This window comes from Protopterus annectens, chromosome 14.part0 (assembly GCF_019279795.1).
Source record: "Protopterus annectens isolate FY-2018-M chromosome 14.part0, PAN1.0, whole genome shotgun sequence".
In the NCBI taxonomy this organism is placed as follows: Eukaryota; Metazoa; Chordata; order Ceratodontiformes; family Protopteridae; genus Protopterus; species Protopterus annectens.
In genome coordinates this window covers 238,832,563-238,851,738 of record NC_056748.1, presented here as the reverse complement: position 1 = coordinate 238,851,738, position 19,176 = coordinate 238,832,563, and the positions used below count along the sequence as shown (strand labels likewise).

General features: G+C 37.0%; 1 protein-coding gene across 1 annotated transcript in view; it reads right to left on the bottom strand.

Annotated features, from left to right (window-relative positions):
• The window catches only part of LOC122788928 (inactive pancreatic lipase-related protein 1-like), a 174,699-nt gene that overhangs the window by 142,585 nt on the left and 12,938 nt on the right, over positions 1–19,176 (bottom strand). The window contains exons 3-4 of the mRNA XM_044055962.1: positions 13,103–13,228; positions 8,295–8,429 (exon numbers count right to left, since the gene is read on the bottom strand). Coding sequence (XP_043911897.1) covers positions 8,295–8,429; positions 13,103–13,228 — 261 coding nt within the window. The remainder of the gene's footprint in view (positions 1–8,294; positions 8,430–13,102; positions 13,229–19,176) is intronic.

Here is a 19,176-nt window from a genome sequence, read left to right as displayed (position 1 = left end):
GAAGGAAAAGCATATCTAAAATCATCCATTAATGAACTGAACACTTCTTACCAGCATATAAGGAATGAACTCCAAGATTTATTTATAGAGGGTTCAATTTCTATTGATATGCTTAATTTTCTCTCTGTTCCTTACCCTAAAATATCAGTCATGTTTGGGCTGCCAAAATTGCATACAAATCTTAGCCAACCACCCATGCAACCCATTGTAGACTCCAAGGGGTCCATTACCCACCCCCTTGCAAGATATCTAGACAACAAGTTAAAAGATTACATATTGAGTGAGACACATATCTTCAAGGATTCATGGAGCTTCTGACAAGCAATAGATGAGCTACCTTTCAAGGACACTTTTGTTTTTATTACTTTCGATATTTAAGGACCTTTATTCAGTCATAACTCACACAATTGGTTTGGAGTGGTTTACTGATTTCTTATATGAAAAAGATATCTCACACTTTCAGGTCTTGGTCTTTTCACAACTGATGGAGATTGTCCTTAAAAACAACTTCATTTTGTTTAACAAAGAAATTTACTTACAACAAGAAGGGGTGGCTATGGGGTCCGCATGTGGTGCTCTATATGCAAATATTGTAGTTAGGCAATGGCAGAAGAAATTTCTTTTTTCTTCATGTTATTTTGAGCACATCAAATTTTACACCGGGTTTTTGGATGATATGTTTGTTCTGTGGGATGGACCTGTTGATACTATTGATGATTGTATAAACTATATTGGAACCACCACAGAAATTCACCTATACCAGAGACCTTGACAACATTTCCTTTTTAGACATCTTAGGGGAAAATGATTATGAAAATAAGATGTTTGTTTCAAAGATCTTTAAGAAAAGCATGTATTCAAACTCACTACTGAATTTTTCTAGCACACACCCAGTCAAACAAAAGAAAGCAACAGTTAAGGGACAGTTTGTGTGTGCAGCTCATATGGTATCTGGTACTGATGAATTTTTAGATGAATGTGACAACTTGAAAATATGTTTCAAAAAAGAGGCTATCCTTGTAAGTTTGTTAGTGATATAATGATTGAGGTGGTTAACGAGAGAGCGCGGGTTTTAAGTACCTTTACTTTCTTGTAATATGATTGACAGTGGTCCTTCCACCAGTAATCAAGAAACTAACATTGTTGCAAGTAAGAATGATTATAAGACTTCTTTCATCACTGTATTCACTCAAGATAGTTACATGCTAAGAAACATCTTAATAAAAAACTGGTCTATTTTGAGACATGATAAGAACATCAAACCACTAATAGGACCGCAACCTATTATGCTATATAGGAAAGGCAAGAATATGAAAAACATATTTGAGAGCAGTGACTCTTACTCAAGCCACATTCAGGTTCTATGAACAAATGTGGCAGATGTAATTATTGCAGTTACATAAAAGAAGGCAGTATTTTTGACATCAATAATATTGAAATTAGAATCAATCAGAAATATAATTGTAACTTGGACAAAGTGATTTACTGTGCCATCATACCTCCCAAATGTCCCGAATTACTCAGTTTTTACCGAGTTTTGGGGTCCAAATAATGGGGTGCCACGATTCTCGAGTTGCACCCCTTCATTTCCGATTTTTTTCTTTTTTTATTTTTCCTTTTTTCAAATTTTCGCTCTTTTGCTGACGTCATCACGTGCGCGATGATGTCAGCGCATCAGGGCTACCAGCCTGTCGGAATTGAGCTCAAGTAGCTCACGTTGACGTTGTGCACAATTTCCAGCTGCTCAAATGCGAGCGGGATTATCAACAGCACTCTTGTTTGTAAATGAAATGAATTATTTTCTTTTCGTTGGGGAACATGGATTATTCGGCAGCACTGCAGTCTGGCTAGAAAGAAGACTCGGCAGGTAAGGAATGAACGGTGTGTGTGTGTGTGTGTGTGTGTGTGTGTGTGTGTGTGTGTGTGTGTGTGTGTGTGTGTGTGTGACAGAGAGAGAGAGACTGCAGACAGAACTCTGATGATTCACAGAGTGCATCTCCCAAGATTATCATATTTTGTAACAGCTTACATCCACGCACCTATGTTGTACTTGTAGTGGTTCACGCATAGTTTTATAGCTGTTTTTAGTTTAAGAACATTAATAGAGGTGAAGATAAAGGTCGGAACATAGATTGCTGCTGTACCGATAGTATACTCTCAAGAATTGGCACACCCATCTTGCCCAACCTTGGATGCTCTACTATATAAAATCTGAAGGCAATGCAGATACTAAATAGGGAACAATGTTTTTGGCCAGCTAGGTTTCCATAATGAAAAAAGTCAACCGCTTACAACAAAACTGAAATAATATCAGACTTGTTGTAGATGGGCCTCACATTAGAATAGAATGCCCTAGCAGGAATCAATGGTTTCCAGGTATCTGATCAGTAAAAGTAACCAGCTCTCTGGGTATGTCACATAAAAATGGTATCTTAAGATTGTTCTAGCTCATCTGGGAAAGGGTTTAACCATCGTAATAGCTAAAAGACCCCCAGAAAACATGAACCTCCATCTCCAGCACACACCATCACAGAAAACAATTTGACCAAAGCTGAATGTGAATAAAAAGGCATTAACAGGATAGCTTTCTAAACTACCTTCATAGCGGTTGGCAGAAAAAGTATAAAGGCTCTCCACTGAGTTATAGCCGCAAAACTCTCTCATTAGGAGTTCCTTAATGTTCTGACCTTGGACTCCTTCTTTGTTTCCATTTACAGTTTCTTAACAATGGAACAGTGTACACATCTGGCAGCCTTTGTTATTTTTTTTTACTTGTTTATCAGGTTGCCAAGCTGTGCATACATCAGTTTCAATGAAGACATGGAAACAAAAACTGCAGACACAAGATATTATAGAATGTTGCACTAGCACACGCTGCTTAATACAAACAACTTTACAATACATTTTTTTAGCAGTAAGTATAGGAGAAGTTAGGTTCTATGTCTCACTCACAAAAAAATGCTACAGAACGAGAGTTGGTGATACCTTATTATCATCTAACAACTGTGTCTCTGCTGAACTCCCTCAACAGCCTATGCTGAGTCCCCTTCTCTTTGGCATCTACTTCTCTGATGTGAAATCAGATCTTCAAGGTTTGTGAGCTTTGAACAAGTTTGATGATGACTGAAAACTGGGTACAATTATAACTGATTCCTCCCACAAACTGCATATACTCAAAGAATGTCTAGAGACAGTTGTGCTATAAAATGTAAATACAAAATCCAAATAATTCTTGTAGAAGTAAAGCAGTATGCACATTAATTTTATGGTAAATTGGGTGAAATAGCCAGGTAATGGGACATTGGAATGGCTGTAGAGGGACTCTGGTGCCATATTTTGGTTGTTTGTTCTTCAGTTTGCGTTTGAAAGCTGGTATCCCATGATTTCATTGGAGTGGGCGGGGTTGCATAATTATGTATGCAAATATTATGCTAATCAGTGTACAGATTTGTACCTATTTTTCATGAGCCTTGTCCAGATTTTTGATGTTTCCAGGTTGAGAGGTATGTGTGCAATGTGTACCACCTGTTCTTGCTTTTACATAGGTAAGACTGATAGAAAGTTAAAATATCACATATGCAAACCCCTATATAACATAAGGAATAAAAAAGAAACTAATTCTCTTAGCAAACATGTTTTGGAGTACAATGACCATAAGTTACAAGTTTTTATTATAGATAATATCAGTACCAGTATGAGGGGTGGTGTATGGTCACTATTACTTGAGAAAAGAGAATTATACTGGCAACTGCGTTTGAATGCTGGGAACTGGCCAGGCCTGAGTGAGCAAATTTCCATTAGCCAATTTTAAAACTGAAGGCATTGGAAAGATAAAAAATATATTTCTACATTATGGATTTTAACATTTTAAATAATTCACATGGTCAGTATTTATTATGTTAATGTGTATTTATTTCGCTTAACATTTTTTACTATATCTAGTTTTTAGTATTTAATTATACATATTTATTGCTTCAACATATTCAACATATTTAAATATGTATTGTACATTGTCATTTTATGAAGCAGTGCTTATATATAGTGTTTTTTAGGGTGGTGTGTTCCATGAACTTTTTCAGTTTGTATATTTTGTCTGCTTTTTAAATTCAGTGACTGTAGATATTGTGCTTTTAATGACATAATTGATTAGTTCATAACTGGGTGGAACTTCCTGTTTGAACTGTATAAAAAGGAAGTAACTATGTAGGGTAAATTGTCTGATGAAGTCTAGATCTTTCTGGACGAAAGTGCTCATCCTTGGATTTTTATGATCTGAAGTTAATAAAGTAGATTCTACAACTGTGTGGTGATTTGCAGCCTGCATTACTTTGAGTGGGTTCAATCCAGCTACTTCTTCTAGCTTTTGTGTTTATCTGCTTCAGTTTGTACTTTGTGACTTTAATAAAGAACAAGGCAATACTCAGTAAATCAACACAGTAACTTCAGACTTCAAAATCACAGGAAATATTTTAAAACAACATTGCAGGACAGTCTCAAATAAATACAGAAAACATCTCAACTAATCTTTACGATATTCCTATCTATATCTAAAAATAGTTACTATGCCCTAAATCTTACTTACAGCAAGGCAAATGCAGATGGTGATGATGAGTGGATGTTCTTGCTAGGTCTAAGACAAAATGCACAAGCTCTCTCTGAGAGAGTTCTTACTATCAAATATTACTGCTGGGTTAGCTTGGATGACATCAGTAGTATTCTAACTTTCAGCATATTATTTGTCATCCCTACATAAAATACAGAACATTGTGAACACTCAGCTAGGTATACCACATTCCTAGGCTAAAACAGAAACTAACAGAATTTAACATATCTGTGTGAAAAATACATATCCCACAGATGTTTTGCAGATTGAAAGCCATAAAACAATAAAACACTTTTACATTTTAAACCTAATAATTACATTTCTCTAAGACAATGCAAAAAACTTCTAGCTCTAAACATTGTGTCTGCTACACTGAAACTGAGAGAGAACTTGTATAGCACAATCATAAAGCAACTTAATTTAAACTTATTTTGCAAGTTAACCCTTTTATGTTCTAGTTTCTACTGTTAAAACATACATTTGCACAGGTATATAGTTTATATGCATTTCTGTTCTAAGTTAGTAGGGCATGCTGTGGTTACATTTTAGCTCAGTACATAACATACAGTTCTATATAAATCATATCAATATTCACCAATGACATAGAATTATTTACAAAATTCCAGATAGCTGGACTGACAATATTTCCCAATATTGCAAGTAGCTCCAGCAAATGATAGGGGACTAGAAAATTGAATGCCCATAGGATGAAACTGAGTGCAGACAACAGTTGTCATGTCAGCAAATGCAGAGAAATTAGAAGTTGATGAAAAGTAAGATAGAACAAACAAAAAATGGCCATCACGTGAGGCATATAATAACAGCATAAAAGAAAAAAAGCCATTTGAAACTAAAACAGGATTGAGAAACCTGCACAGTCATATAAATGGTTAAGTTGCTTTTGTCTTTAATCACATAGACTTCATCAGAACCAAAAAGCCATCAACCTCTGCACACTTAAATAATCTTAATCTGTCACATGATCATCATTCAATTACCCCAACTACATTAAAAAATATGCAAACCAACATTTAAAAACAACCTTAAAAAAAATCACATATTTTCAAAAATAATGCTCATGTATGCATAGCATGTATTGTTATATTTATTATATAATTTAGCAGCTTTCAACTTAAGAACACTGTTAGTACTAAGAATATCATTCAAGCCTGGATGTTTATTCACTTCCAATTTTAGTTGTCACTTTAACTCACAATATTCCAGTTTAGTAACTCATAGGCCCCATCTCATGTTTGTTGAGACCTCTTCATTTACAGAAAACAAGAAACCTTTAAAGGCCACATATTTCTCATCATGTCTCCTTGTTGTACTGGTAAAATTTCTCTTACCAATGCTATAGGTGCTAGTAAATCCTTTTACTCAACCATTTCTCTCTTTTTTCAATATAATATGAATTGCATTCTGACAACATGCCAAATACACTAAACCCTGAGTACCACATTTGAAGTAACCACTTTTCGTTTCAGGTTCAACTGTAGCAAAAATATTTTCCTTCCTGTTTGCATTGATGTATGTGCTCTGCTTACACACGTACATGTACTGCTCACACATATATGTGAACTGCTCACGCATATCACATTTAAAGCTTCCTGCCTTTGCTCTGTCTGCATCTGTGGGCAATACAGAATTATCAAACTCATGTTGCTGTTTAGATTGGTGATAGACTACATCAGCAAACAGGTCAGAGGGGATGGATTCATTGGGCTACTATATGCAGATAATGTGGTATAACAGGACAGGGGTTTAAACAGGAATTGCAGCAAATGTTAGTTCAGTTCTGCAGATTGTCAAGTGTTACCTTTAACATTCCTTCAGCTAAGTCAGGAATCTTAAACGTAATACCCATTTTAAATGGCACACCCTTCGCTGACCAGAGTGACATAGCAAATCTACTGCCTGATAAATTTAGCTCTAACTTCACCCCCAACTCCCCCTACTCCCTCTTGTGAAATTCTTTCTAGTGTATCCCCCAACTATCAACAGGGAACAGATCCTGTAGGTGCTTGCTAAGGCCAAAAACAGTGCTTCAATTGGCCGTAGCCTCTTAAATAACCAAAAACATGACCTAGCAAGATCACTTGAGGCAATCTAAAACTACAGCCTCAAAACAGGTTATGTGCCAGGTGAATGGAAGGCCACAATGGTCCCCAGGAGCTACAGGCCCATGAGTCTCACAAGATTAATATGCAAAGCTATGGACCAAATTATCATGGAAATGATCAACAAGTACATTGGCAACCTAGAGACACTGGACCCATCCCAGTTTAGCTTTGTTAAGGGAAGGTCTTGCCTACTTAACCTGGTAAAATTATTTGAGAGGGTCACCATGGCTATTGATAAGGAGAAAATAATGCATACTGCCTAGCTTGACCTGGCCAAGGCATTCAATACAATAAACTACTCAAGTATTTTTGACAAACTCTCAAAACTAGACATAAATCCTACATAACTCACTGAATTACCAGCTGACTCACAGATGGGACCCAAGACGTCAAGAACAGTGAGATCACCTCCACCAAGAGACTAGTCATCAGCGGAGTACTGTGGGCTCTATGTTTGGCCCACTCCTGTTGGCATATAATTCTTGAAATTCAAGGCTAGATGTCAAAGGCTTCTAGCTCATCAAGTTCACAGATGAATATACATTGAGAGTTATCATAGATCTCTGCCATGGCAATAACATTCTACAAGAGGATCTAGCACAAACAAATGACTGGTGCGAAAACCACAGATTAAAACTCAATGCAAAGTTATGCATTACAGTGTCCTTGGGGAAAACATCCATCCAAGCTAATTACTTCATTGATACAACACCCCTAAGAGATGACCCAATAGTTAGGGATTTGCAAACATATGTAGATAGTAATCTGGCATTCGACTAACACGTAGCCAAGATAGTAAAAAATCATTCTATGTCACCCAATCCATAAGCAAGAGTATGGCATTTAGGTCCAATGAAGTAACAGTACCAGTCTACTTAGCCCTTATCGGACATCGCTGAGTACAATGCCCCTTTGGCATGTACCTAGCCAGGCACTTGCAACAGTTGGAATTCCCGTAAAGGTTCCACACCAGGAAAATTCAGGGTATGAATACCTTGTCCTACATAGACGACTTTAAGGTCCTATCTCTGTACTCAGTCTCCTCTAGTTACTGAGAGGTGATCTATGCCTCAGATCCAGCTCTGATAGGTCTTGCACATCCAACAGGCAAACAACACCAGAAACACTACATGCAAGGACCTGAACTTTGTCTGTAATACAAAAAGAATCTACTGGATGGACAGATATGTGCCTCGAGGGATTCTCTTTCTATGTAATCATCTCCTTGTCTACATGAAGCAGAATTCATCCCTGACCCTGTTCAAAGAAACCATGATCACTGGATGGGAAATCATAAATTCACCCCTGACCTGGCCTCTATGTCACTGATGGGTAGAAGCTGACAATAAGTAAATTAATCCCCAACCATATACCCCACAAAATAAGTCTTAGCTACCTCCTTACTAATATACTTCACCATATAGGTGTCCAAGTGGAGACAGGTGAAGTGATGACATCTCATGTAAAAATGAAAAATGTGGGGTACATGATGATTATGGTGAGGAGGAGAATCACAAATGCATTATAATCAAAGACAATCATTTGAAACTGCTTGCCATTGTTTTTACCTGCAGAACATCAATGAAGTATGCAACCTCTGCTCCAACCACACGAATATTGTTGGATGCCTGTGTATATGGACAGCGTGATCCACTCTTCCAGTCCACACAGAAACAGTTTACATCTTCTATTTCCAGCATTTTCTATTGTATGAAAATTAAAATGAAAATAAATAGTAAATCTGTGTCAGTGCAAATTATATATCTAACTCATACAGTTTGCAGATAGTCTACTTTTTTGAAAATTATTAAATTATGTCTGTTGAATATGTAGAAGGCAAACAAAAAATGCTGGATTCAGAGTTCCTTTAGTAGCAATTCACAACATTCTAGCTGCTGATTCTAATATGAATCTCAGAGTATAGACCACAGTTGTCCATATCTGCTTGTCAGTCTCCTTTTAATTCAAAAATCTCAAGCTGTATACTGGGCTAGCCCTGAGGTATGTGGAGCATTATTTTATTATACTGCATAGAGGATCAGGGATGGCAGAGCAATCTGACTCTAGAAGGGAATACCTGGTCCAAAAAGGGGTTTTAAAAAGTACATGAATTTATTTATTTATTTATTTATTTGACATTTGTTTACCAGGATGGTCCATCTAGGTCAAAAAGAACGCATTCTCTGCAGAGACTCAGGGAGAAAAGCTCCAAGATTACAGACTTACTCTACAAGCACTATAATAGTGGATACTGTGATATACAAAAAAAAGTTGATTTAGATACAAGTGATGAGATAGTCAAACTCAATGTTTTAACATTACTAGGAATACAAAGTATGTACATATAATGCAACATATGCATTTGCACAATACTTTCAGTGAAAATCTATGATGTAGGCAGTGGTTAACATTGTTGTTCATTTTTAAAGCAGAAATGAGATTTTAGCTACCTTGTTGTGATACAGAGAAGCCATAGTTGTAGGAAATGCAGCACATTTATGAGAGGCATAGTTGTATGAAAGGAGGTGATTTATTAGAAGTGAGGAATATTAGAGGATTGTTAGCTAATATACGTAATGTTATTTGAACTTAAGGAAGACTAGGGGAGTGGGCAGTATGGTAGATGGAATAGAAAGAGGGAGAGAGAAAGTGGTGTAGAGGCTAGACAGGGATGGAGCATGGACATAGGCAATAATTATTTAGATGTTGTTTGAATGAAGTTTTGAAAGCTACTACATTAGGAATAGTTGTGGTCGATGGTGGGAGTGAATTACACATTTTAGAAACAGAGTAAGAGTATAGGCCTTGTCCTGGTTTTTTGAGGGTTTGGAGTTAGAGAGCAATTTCTTATCTTCAGACCTAAAGGTTCTTTTGGGGTTGTAAGGTTTGATTATGTTGTTCAGAACAGGGCAGGCTGGGAAGTTATTGTCTATGTTGTGTAGTGTTATGAGTTAGATTTAGAGGATGTGATTGGGGAATTCTAGACAATTTAGTATTTGTAACGGCATACAATGATGAGTGCTTGTTTTGGAATTGGTGGCAAACTTTTCCACTTTGTTGTAGCACTGTTCCATTTTGGATCTAGTGGAGATTTGAAGGATAGACAAAACAGAGGCACTGTATAGAAGGGAGGGTAGAAGCATAGTTTTGGCAAGAGTGATCTTGGTTGATAAGTTTGGGCAGTGTTTGTTTCTGTAGAGTGCCAAGTTTCTGGTGTTTTTTTTTATATTTTGTCAGACATAGAGACCAGCTTTAACTTCTTCTGCTTCTTCTTTTGGCTTTTTCCCGGTTAGGGGTTGCCACAGCAGATCATCTGTCTGCTCATGATTGGCAGTGGAGTTTTACAGTGTCGAGTTGCCAGCCCAGTGTCACACACACACACACACACACACACACACACACACACACACACACACACACACACACACACACACACACTCTCACACCTGGGGCCAATTTAGAGTGTCCAATCCACCTACAGCATGTCTTTGGGATGTGGGAGGAAACCGGAGCACCCGGAGGAAACTGATGCGACCACAGGGAGGACATACAGACTGCACAGAAGGCACCCCAGCTGAGAATCAAACCGGAGAACCTCTTGCTGTGAGGTGGCAATGCTAACCACTGCACCACCGTGGCCGCCCTGGAGATCAGCTTTAACTGATCATCTATAATAACACCTAGCAGTTTAGTGTCAAGAATGGTATTGTCAGCCATGTGTATTTTGAATTGATTAATTTTGATAGAGCAATTTTTTTGGAGGGAAGAAAATGAGTTTAGGTTTTTTTTTTTTTTTTTTTTTTTTTTTTTAGAGTTTAGGAATAGCTGATGATTAGTAAGCCAGGATTCAAATGCAGACAATGTTTGTCATATGATGTTGTGAAGTTGGGGTAATGTAGGAGAAGTGCAGATAATAGTGGCATCATCTGCATAATGTATGAGTGTTCTAGTGGGTGAGGCAGTATATAGGCTGTTTGTAAATATATTGAAGAGTAAGGGACCAAGGATAGAGCCCTGTAGGTCTCCAGCGGGGTTGTGTAGAAAGAGACAGATTGAATTTAGCCATTTTACTGTTTGTTTTCATTCATCTATGTAGCTGTGGAACCATCATAGAGTGGGTGAGGTAAGGCTTAGGTTTGTAAGCTTGTCCAGGAGTATGGAATGTGAGATGGCATCAAATGCCTTAGAAAGGTCAAGAAATATTGCAGTTACAAAGCTACCAGAGTCTCTACCTCTGTTTACAGATTCTGTAAAGGGTAGGAGGGCTGTGGATGTCCTGTGGCCTGAATGAAAACTATGTTGGGTATATGTTAGAAGGTTGTTTTGTAGTCGGTATTTTATTAGTTATTGATGAATACATTTTTTCTAATATCTTGGAGATGGGAGACAGGAAGGCTATGGGTCGGAAGTTGGCTAGCTCAGTAAAGTTTCCACTTTTGTGAATATGGATGATGTGGGATGTTTTCCATAGGTTTGGCACTAAGGATTCCGAAATAGATCTATTGAGTAAGCTGCTGATTGGGTAAGCAATGGAATTGGCAGCTAATTTGAGGTATTGGGGAGAGGGGTTGTCTGCAAAGGTGCAGTACAGTTTAAGTTTCAGCAGAAATCTTTTTATAGGGCTTGTAGATATGGGCTGTAAGAAAAATATGGGTGAATTATTGGAAAGGTGATTCAGGTTGCTATGGTGGGGAAGTTTGGAAGTAGCTGAGGAAGTACTGTTAAGGGAAATTAAGGAGGTAGTGGTGTAGGGGTTGGGAGTTTTAGAGATCAGATCAGCTATGGCTTGTTCTTTGGCTATTTGAGAAGGAGGAGCATTTAGTGAAAGGGAGAGGTATTTTTTGTGCCAAGGGTAAGAAGGGTTGATATTGAGGACCAAAAGTTTTTGGGTTAGTTTTGTACTCCTGTTGTAGGTGGGTATAGTATAATTGTTTATCTGTGACAACCTGTTTTTTTTAACTTGGTTCTGCAGTTCTTTGAAATGTATTAGAACTACTTCTTTTTTTAGTCTGCTTCCTGATACCCCATGTTTTGTCACTTTTTTCATTAGATTTTTTACATGCCTTAGTTAGCCAGGGGGCAAAATTATTTCTAACTCTTTTAGTGCAGACTGGAGCCGAAGTGTCCAGTATTTTTAGGAAGGTGGTGTTGAAATAATGCAGAGCTTCATCTAAAGGGAGATGTTTAGTGGTGACCAGTTTTTGTGAAGCAGTTCACTGACTTTGTCTTTAGTAAAACTAGTCAGGTTGCATACAGATTTTAGAGCATGTGCTTTTGGTAGGTGTGTATTGGCTCTAATGGCAAAAGTGGGTAGATGGTCACTTAGTGAGCTTGGAAGTGTGCCAGTAGAGGTAAAGTTTGTAGGATGTGAGACCAAAATCCAATCCAAGATAGATTGTTGAGTGTAGTTATTATTGCACCTAGTAGGGCAGGTAAAGAGTTGAGAAATGCCATACAGATTGATGCTATTTGTTGGTAATTGCGAGGAGAGAGATTGCCAATCACTGCTGACACTGCCTAACATACTAGTCTCATGCGTAATAGTTTGGGCAGTCCATGATGGTATGTCTTCTAGAATGGGAATATTTTGTCATGGGGGAATATACTGAACAATGATACATATACATTTAGTACTATTGAGTCATAGTGATGGTGTTTGGTACTATTGAGTCATAGTGATGGTGTTTGGTACTATTGAGTCATAGTGATGGTGTTTGGTACTATTGAATCATAGTGATGGTGTTTAGTAATATTGAGTCACAGTGATGGTGTTTGGTACTATTGAGTCATACTGATGTTGTTTGGTACTATTGAATCATAGTGATGGTGTTTGGTACTATTAAGTCGTAGTGATGGTGTTTGGTACTATTGAATCATAGTGATGGTGTTTGATAATATTGAGTCACAGTGATGGTGTTTGGTACTACTAAATTATAGTGATGGTGTTTGGTACTACTGAGTCATAGTGATGGTGTTTGGTGCTATTGAGTCATAGTGATGGTGTTTGGTACTACTGAGTCATAGTGATGGTGTTTAGTACTATTGAATCATAGTGATGGTGTTTGATACTATTGAATCATAGTGATGGTGTTTTTCACTCTTCTGATATACTGGGTAGTCATGTGAGCTTATTTCACTATGTCAGTACATTAAGAACAATGCACCATACATATAGCTGAGTGTTTGTCTTGCCAGTTGTAAAGTATGCTTACAGATAGCAAAATATCAGTGCACTCCTGTAGCTGAATTTGTAGGCAGAAAAACATGACAGGAGTCACCCACATATACTAAAATATCTAATAAAGAAATGCATTAATCGAAATGTCAGCAAATTAAATCCTTGAAAATATCCATTGTATTTTACAATTAATCATACCTTGCAAATATCAGCTAGCCAGTTTTCATCTCCTTTGTCAATAAATCCATGAATAACAAAACGAGTTTTCCTGCTTGCTCTGTAGTTGGAGGTAGAAATTGTTGAAGGATTTACAGCACTGACTTCCTGTAGGAAAATTCAGCATAATAATAAATTGGTGAGGACATGATTTTCTTTATGGCTAATTAATGCCCCTAATCATGATTATAGTCACATGCACTTTACAAAAGTTTTAGCCAATACAAATATTTTTAGTTTGAAATGCATTTGATTGGTAAACAGTTCAAGGGTGAACTACCCTATCCCATTTACACTGTAATTACAGCTCTTTGTTCTGGTGCTAAAATATTAGATCAGCTGAGGCATTCAGAGCATAACACATCTGCAAAATGGTAAAACATATCTGAAGAGATGGGTACAGAAATCTGATGCAGTGACTCACAAGATAATGGTATCCCTTAGGAATCAAAGAGCTTCTTAGATTACAAAATGGGATAATGATTATTATATGCATTTTTTTCTGGTGCAATAAGATTTATCCTTATATATTCTGTAAAATTTTGAGAGCACAGAAAGTATTTCTATGTGAAATCATCTTATAACGATTGTCATCAAGGAAGACAGTTTTCCTTCTATCATAAGAAAGGTGTGAATTTGTGCAACTGGCTTTTTTGTCATCTGAAAATTCCTGTGATAAGGATAGTCCCAACACAGCATATTATAGATAGGGTCTATATTATCATATTGCACACCCAGAAGAACGAACGACAGATAATCGACCCCATGTAAGCGTAAGCTTACAAAGTCAAAACTTCAGAATAGCGATTATTTTCCAATGGAAAACAATCACTGTTCTGAAACAAAAAAAAAAAAACAGTAAAACATTACTTAATGTGGGGGGCTTTGCCCCCACACCCACACACCCTACTTAAATATACCAACTCTGAGATCACACTACAGTGCCGAAAAAGCAAAGTGGCGAAAGCAGCCAAACTAATTCTTTCCCACCGAAAGAATTCGCAGAGCAGCCACTTCACTATTTTGCCTTTTTGCACTTTACTGTTCAACAAAAACGCATTCGACAGCCTGCGTCTGTGACAGCATAATAGCGAACCTTATAGATAGCCTTGATGTTCATCATATTGATCACTGCTGCAATAACCTTAGCTATTTGGGTTATATCATGTATAGGATATAACAGTTATCCAGCTTCCAAAGCTTCAGGCCATCTTCCATGTGACAAGATGGTTAGTCAGCTCACTAAAAAAACAGATTCGGGTGCCAAGCCTTTCAGAGCTTTCCTGCCAATGAGTAGTACATTTCTCTGAGACTTTTGGGGATCAGTGATGGCTTGTGCTATTCCTTTCCTGGGCAAATTAGTTCCCTTCAGGAAAAAAACTTCCAGTTTAAAATAAATGTTTGTTTGATAACACTTACCCATTTAAAGTTATTTTAAAGCTAGGACTGTCATGAGGCTCTATTGTACTTTTAAACAGGAGTACTGTTTTTTTCCTGCCAGTTTAAAAGTTGTTTAAAGAATTAAAAATCTCTGTGGAGAAATTGCATTTATTTTACTTTTGGTGGCTGGCAAAGTATTTCAAAGTGCTTTTTATTGTGTGTGTGTTTTTCTGTGAAAAAATAAACTTTTATAGACTTTAATTTTTTTCCTGTCTCTGCTACTTGTTTTCCCTTGGAAAGAGGCAACATTTTTAGCATAGTCATGAAGCAAACTGTTGGTCCCATGGTCAGTCCTTCTTCTGACTACAAAAATAAAAATTAAGCAAACAGTCTTTGTTACCACAGCAGGTTAGCAGATTGCCTCAGCTGCAGGTGGGTTACTCTGTTGTAACCATTAGTTGTTCGTCAGATCACTCATCTTTTAATCTGAATCCCTCTGCTGTAGCACGTACAGCCATTATGGATGGGGGTTAGTCACATTTTCTGTGGTTGTTGGGGTCCCGTCAGTTGGCAAGGGAGAGCCACTGTTTGGGAGATGGAACAAAGAAGCCTTACCTGTTTGGACAGAATGCTGTGCCCATCCCTGGGGAAGCTGCTACTACCATTAGTAACACTGTTGGCCCCATTTTTCCTGTCAAAAAGAAACATAAAACTAAACTTGTATCTTTTCTTACTCAAATGTCCTTGGACAGGAGTAATTTACTGGGTCTGGCGTTGGGATTAATTCTGGTTATTGATACTTCTTATAAATTAGATTCTGGTAAAAGAAAAAAGGGATGCTTCTTTTTATAGAGAGATTCAAGAATCTCCTTCCCTTCTCCAGATCAGTCAGTCATGACAGATGCCTTGGACTTTGCTTGGGGAGCAGTTTCAGGAGGGATATAAATTCAAGGTGTTTCGCACACCAAGGACAGATGCAAGCATATAAATATAAAAAAGATGCTTGTCCTGATTGAAGCACTCAACTCCGTGAATCATCTTTGGTCCCTGGGATCTCTTCAAGTTGTTATAGACAATATCATAGTATTTTATATATGTATATATATATATATATGTATATATATATATATATATATATATATGTATATATATATATATATATATATATATATATATATATATATATATATATACACATATATATATATATATATATATATATATATATATATTTTTTTTAATTTATTTATTTATTTTTTTGGTTCTCTACTGCTAACTGACGAACATCGGCTGCAATATATTGGTCCATTTATCTCTGTCAGGGTGAGAAGCCATTCCCTGTATATTCACTCCCTGATATGTCAGACCAGATCACACAGCTGTCATTCTGTCAGCCATTAAGGCCTTTTCTATTTATCCCCTAACCCTGCCCTTGGTGGCTGATGTGAAGATCTGAATCACTGTGGAAGACCTAGCTATGACCACTGTGCACCGAGTCAAATCCAGGTTATCTAGGGCATAGTCAGGGCATTATTCCACTATGCCATAAAGTAGGGTTACAGGAACCTGTTTCTTGTGTCACATAGTTCAGTATCGTATTTATACATATGACTCAGGGCTGCAATTGTCTTGGTCATTGTTTGCTTATGTCATTTACTGCAAGGAATTTTAAATTTCCCAGTTTTGTATTTATTTTATTAATATATACTTGTTTATATTTTTGTTGTAAAATAGTTTCTCCACCTAATGTTTAAAACATACTGTTGCATATGTAGTTATTGTTTGAGGAAGTATTAAGTATTAAATAAGTACATGCATGCATGCACACAGAGGCATACACACAAACACAAACACAAACACACACACACACACACACACACACACACACACACACACACACACACACACACACACACACACACATTTGCCCAGCAGTTTTAGCTTCTTTGTTGCGTGACTACACCTCAGATGTCATAGAATGTAAGGCATTGCAAATGCCCCCATGCCTCTTTCCTGTCCCAGATTTTGTTGCATAGTTCTGTGCTTCATAGAATGATTGATTTTCTAGCAAATAACTGAGGATTAAAGTCAGTCAATAATGCCAGTCATTAAATATTTCTTATTTTATTTATTTATTTATTTATTTGTTTATCATTTGTTGACCGGGAAAGTCCGACTAGGTTCCACAGAGCCTGTTTTCAGCGGAGGCCCAGGGAGAAATGCTCCAGATGCATGTCTTTGGAATGTGGGAGGAAACCGGAGTACCCGGAGGAAACCCATGCGAACACAGGGAGAACATGCAAACTCCACACAGAAGGCATCCCAGCCGAGAATCGAACCGGAGAACCTCTTGCTGTGAGGTGACAATGTTAACCACTGCACCACTGTGCCGCCCAATTGTTTAGGAAATAACTGCTTATTGTTAAGGAAGTGCATGCTGATGACTGTTGAATTCAGAAGATGTTGCTATGTGCTCTCTCTCTCTCTCTCTCTCTCTCTCTCTCTCTCCCCCACCCTCCCTCTATGTCACTTACACCATCTCTCTGTCTTTCTGACACACACAGACATGCACATAAAACACACACACACACACACACATTCACTTTTTTTTCCCTATTTACTTTTTTTTTTTATCTTACACCTGCTAAACAGGTAAGCCACATTTAGCATGCATAAACAAATGACAAATGCTTACTTTGTTTCAGTTACAGATTCATGATAGGTTAATATGCTACCATGATGTGTCTGACTTGTTTCTCACTGGGCATTACCTGCATATTAATACAACCTTCCTATTCTCTAATGTAATATAATGTTTACTGAAAGTGTATTGCAATGCTTTATTTACTCCATCTGCTTAATATCTTTGTTATTTCTGTAGACTGTTTTAATGTTTTCCTCAAAGATTGTTTTGTACGTGTGTTTGTATGAGCAAGTTGAAACCTTGCCTTTTTAAATGTCTTCTGTCTTGTAACTGACTGTATATGGTATATTTGTTTCCTGTTTTTAAAGATGTTGCCACTTAGTGAGGAAAAATGAAGATTCCACTGTGGCTTTGCTCATTGTGGGATGTAGTCTTTTAAGGATTTATTTGTGATTTTTTTGTCTGTATGTTATGCTGATCCAGCCTAATGACCATCTACTTTAATGAGGCCTCTAATTGCTGTGGTTAAGTAACTGGTGTAATCCTCAATAAACAAGAGCCTTTGTTCTGCTTAACTTTCATGGATGTATCATTTGAGCTATATGGCTTACTTTATTTTTTATCTTTTATTTGCTAAAAAAAAACTAACTGATCACCTTCTCTTTATCACTGATGAAACTCCCTACAATTATGTCACACTGCACCCAAAATAGCACATTATTGCATTCTGCCAGAAATAGCATCTAGCAGATGTATGTATTACACCGTACAGAATTCCTCCTTTTTGTTACCTAACCCAGCAATAATACAGTTTGTCAGCTGCTCTGGTGTCCGTCATCGATTTGGCGAGATCTAACGAATTTTGATACCTTGAGTTATTGAGTAATGAATAAAAGAAGAATTAATGGTGTGCACTGTGTAAACTGGTCTTAGATTAAAGTAAAATGAAATACTGACACACCGTATAGACAGCAAACAGTCCTCCATAACCGCCGCTAACTTCATTATTGTCATGGTGATATTACAGTTTTGCTGAGTTCTACCAAGTACTAAAAACAATTGATAATTTATTAGGTGAAACCATCAGCTGCACACATTTAAAGTCCTCTGCACATTCTTTATTTATTTTTTTGTCTGCCTTCTTCAGGTGGAGCATAACATCACAACAGCTCCTAGCATTCCCGAATAAGCAGTCAGATGGGATGTGGTGCACTGCATGCTGGGAGATGCATCACTACATTTATGTGGTAAGAATGTATTAATTACTCCTAAACCTACCTTCGCAGAGGGAATGATTAAATGCAGACTTCATAAATGAAGGGCTAGTACCTGTTGATAAACAGCATACCCTTATTTTTTTTACACCTGTGCTCAGAGTCATAGAAGAACTAATACTGCTGTTGAACAATTGAAGGCGAAAGTCTGCAATAGTCATATTATATAAACAACTATGTATGAGTTAAGAGGCATCAAGTTACTTTTTGAAATATAAAGAAACTGGTCAGCTTTTTTCACAAATTATTCCTTTCAGTTTAAATAATTAACATTTTATTTGGTCATTTGGTTAAACTAACTATTACGGATTATAGGGTGTTCTGACCAGAAATCAGAAGTCATTCATAGATTACAGAAAATTCAGCACATAAATTAATTGCTTGGGAAATTTGCATTTATTATTGCAGAAATTGTAGATGCTTTCCTGACTGTATATAAATGTATGATTTTGTTAGAGACTTTATATTTAGTTTACTTTAGTTATGAATGTAAATATCTCTTTGTTTATTGTTCTTGTTAAAAATAAAAACATTGTTGAAAAAAAGAAGTCATTCATAGATTATCAAGGCAAGACTAACTTTGGGTCATCACTTTGGCACATAGAAACTCATATCATGTTTTACAAATAACTCAACTAAATAGTAATGTTCCTTCTGTTTTGTTTTCTCAGAACTGCCTGCACTGTTAATATTTATGTTTGGTTTCTGGGGTTTACCTAATTTGCAAAGGCAAAAATGAATGTTAAACTAAAAAGAAG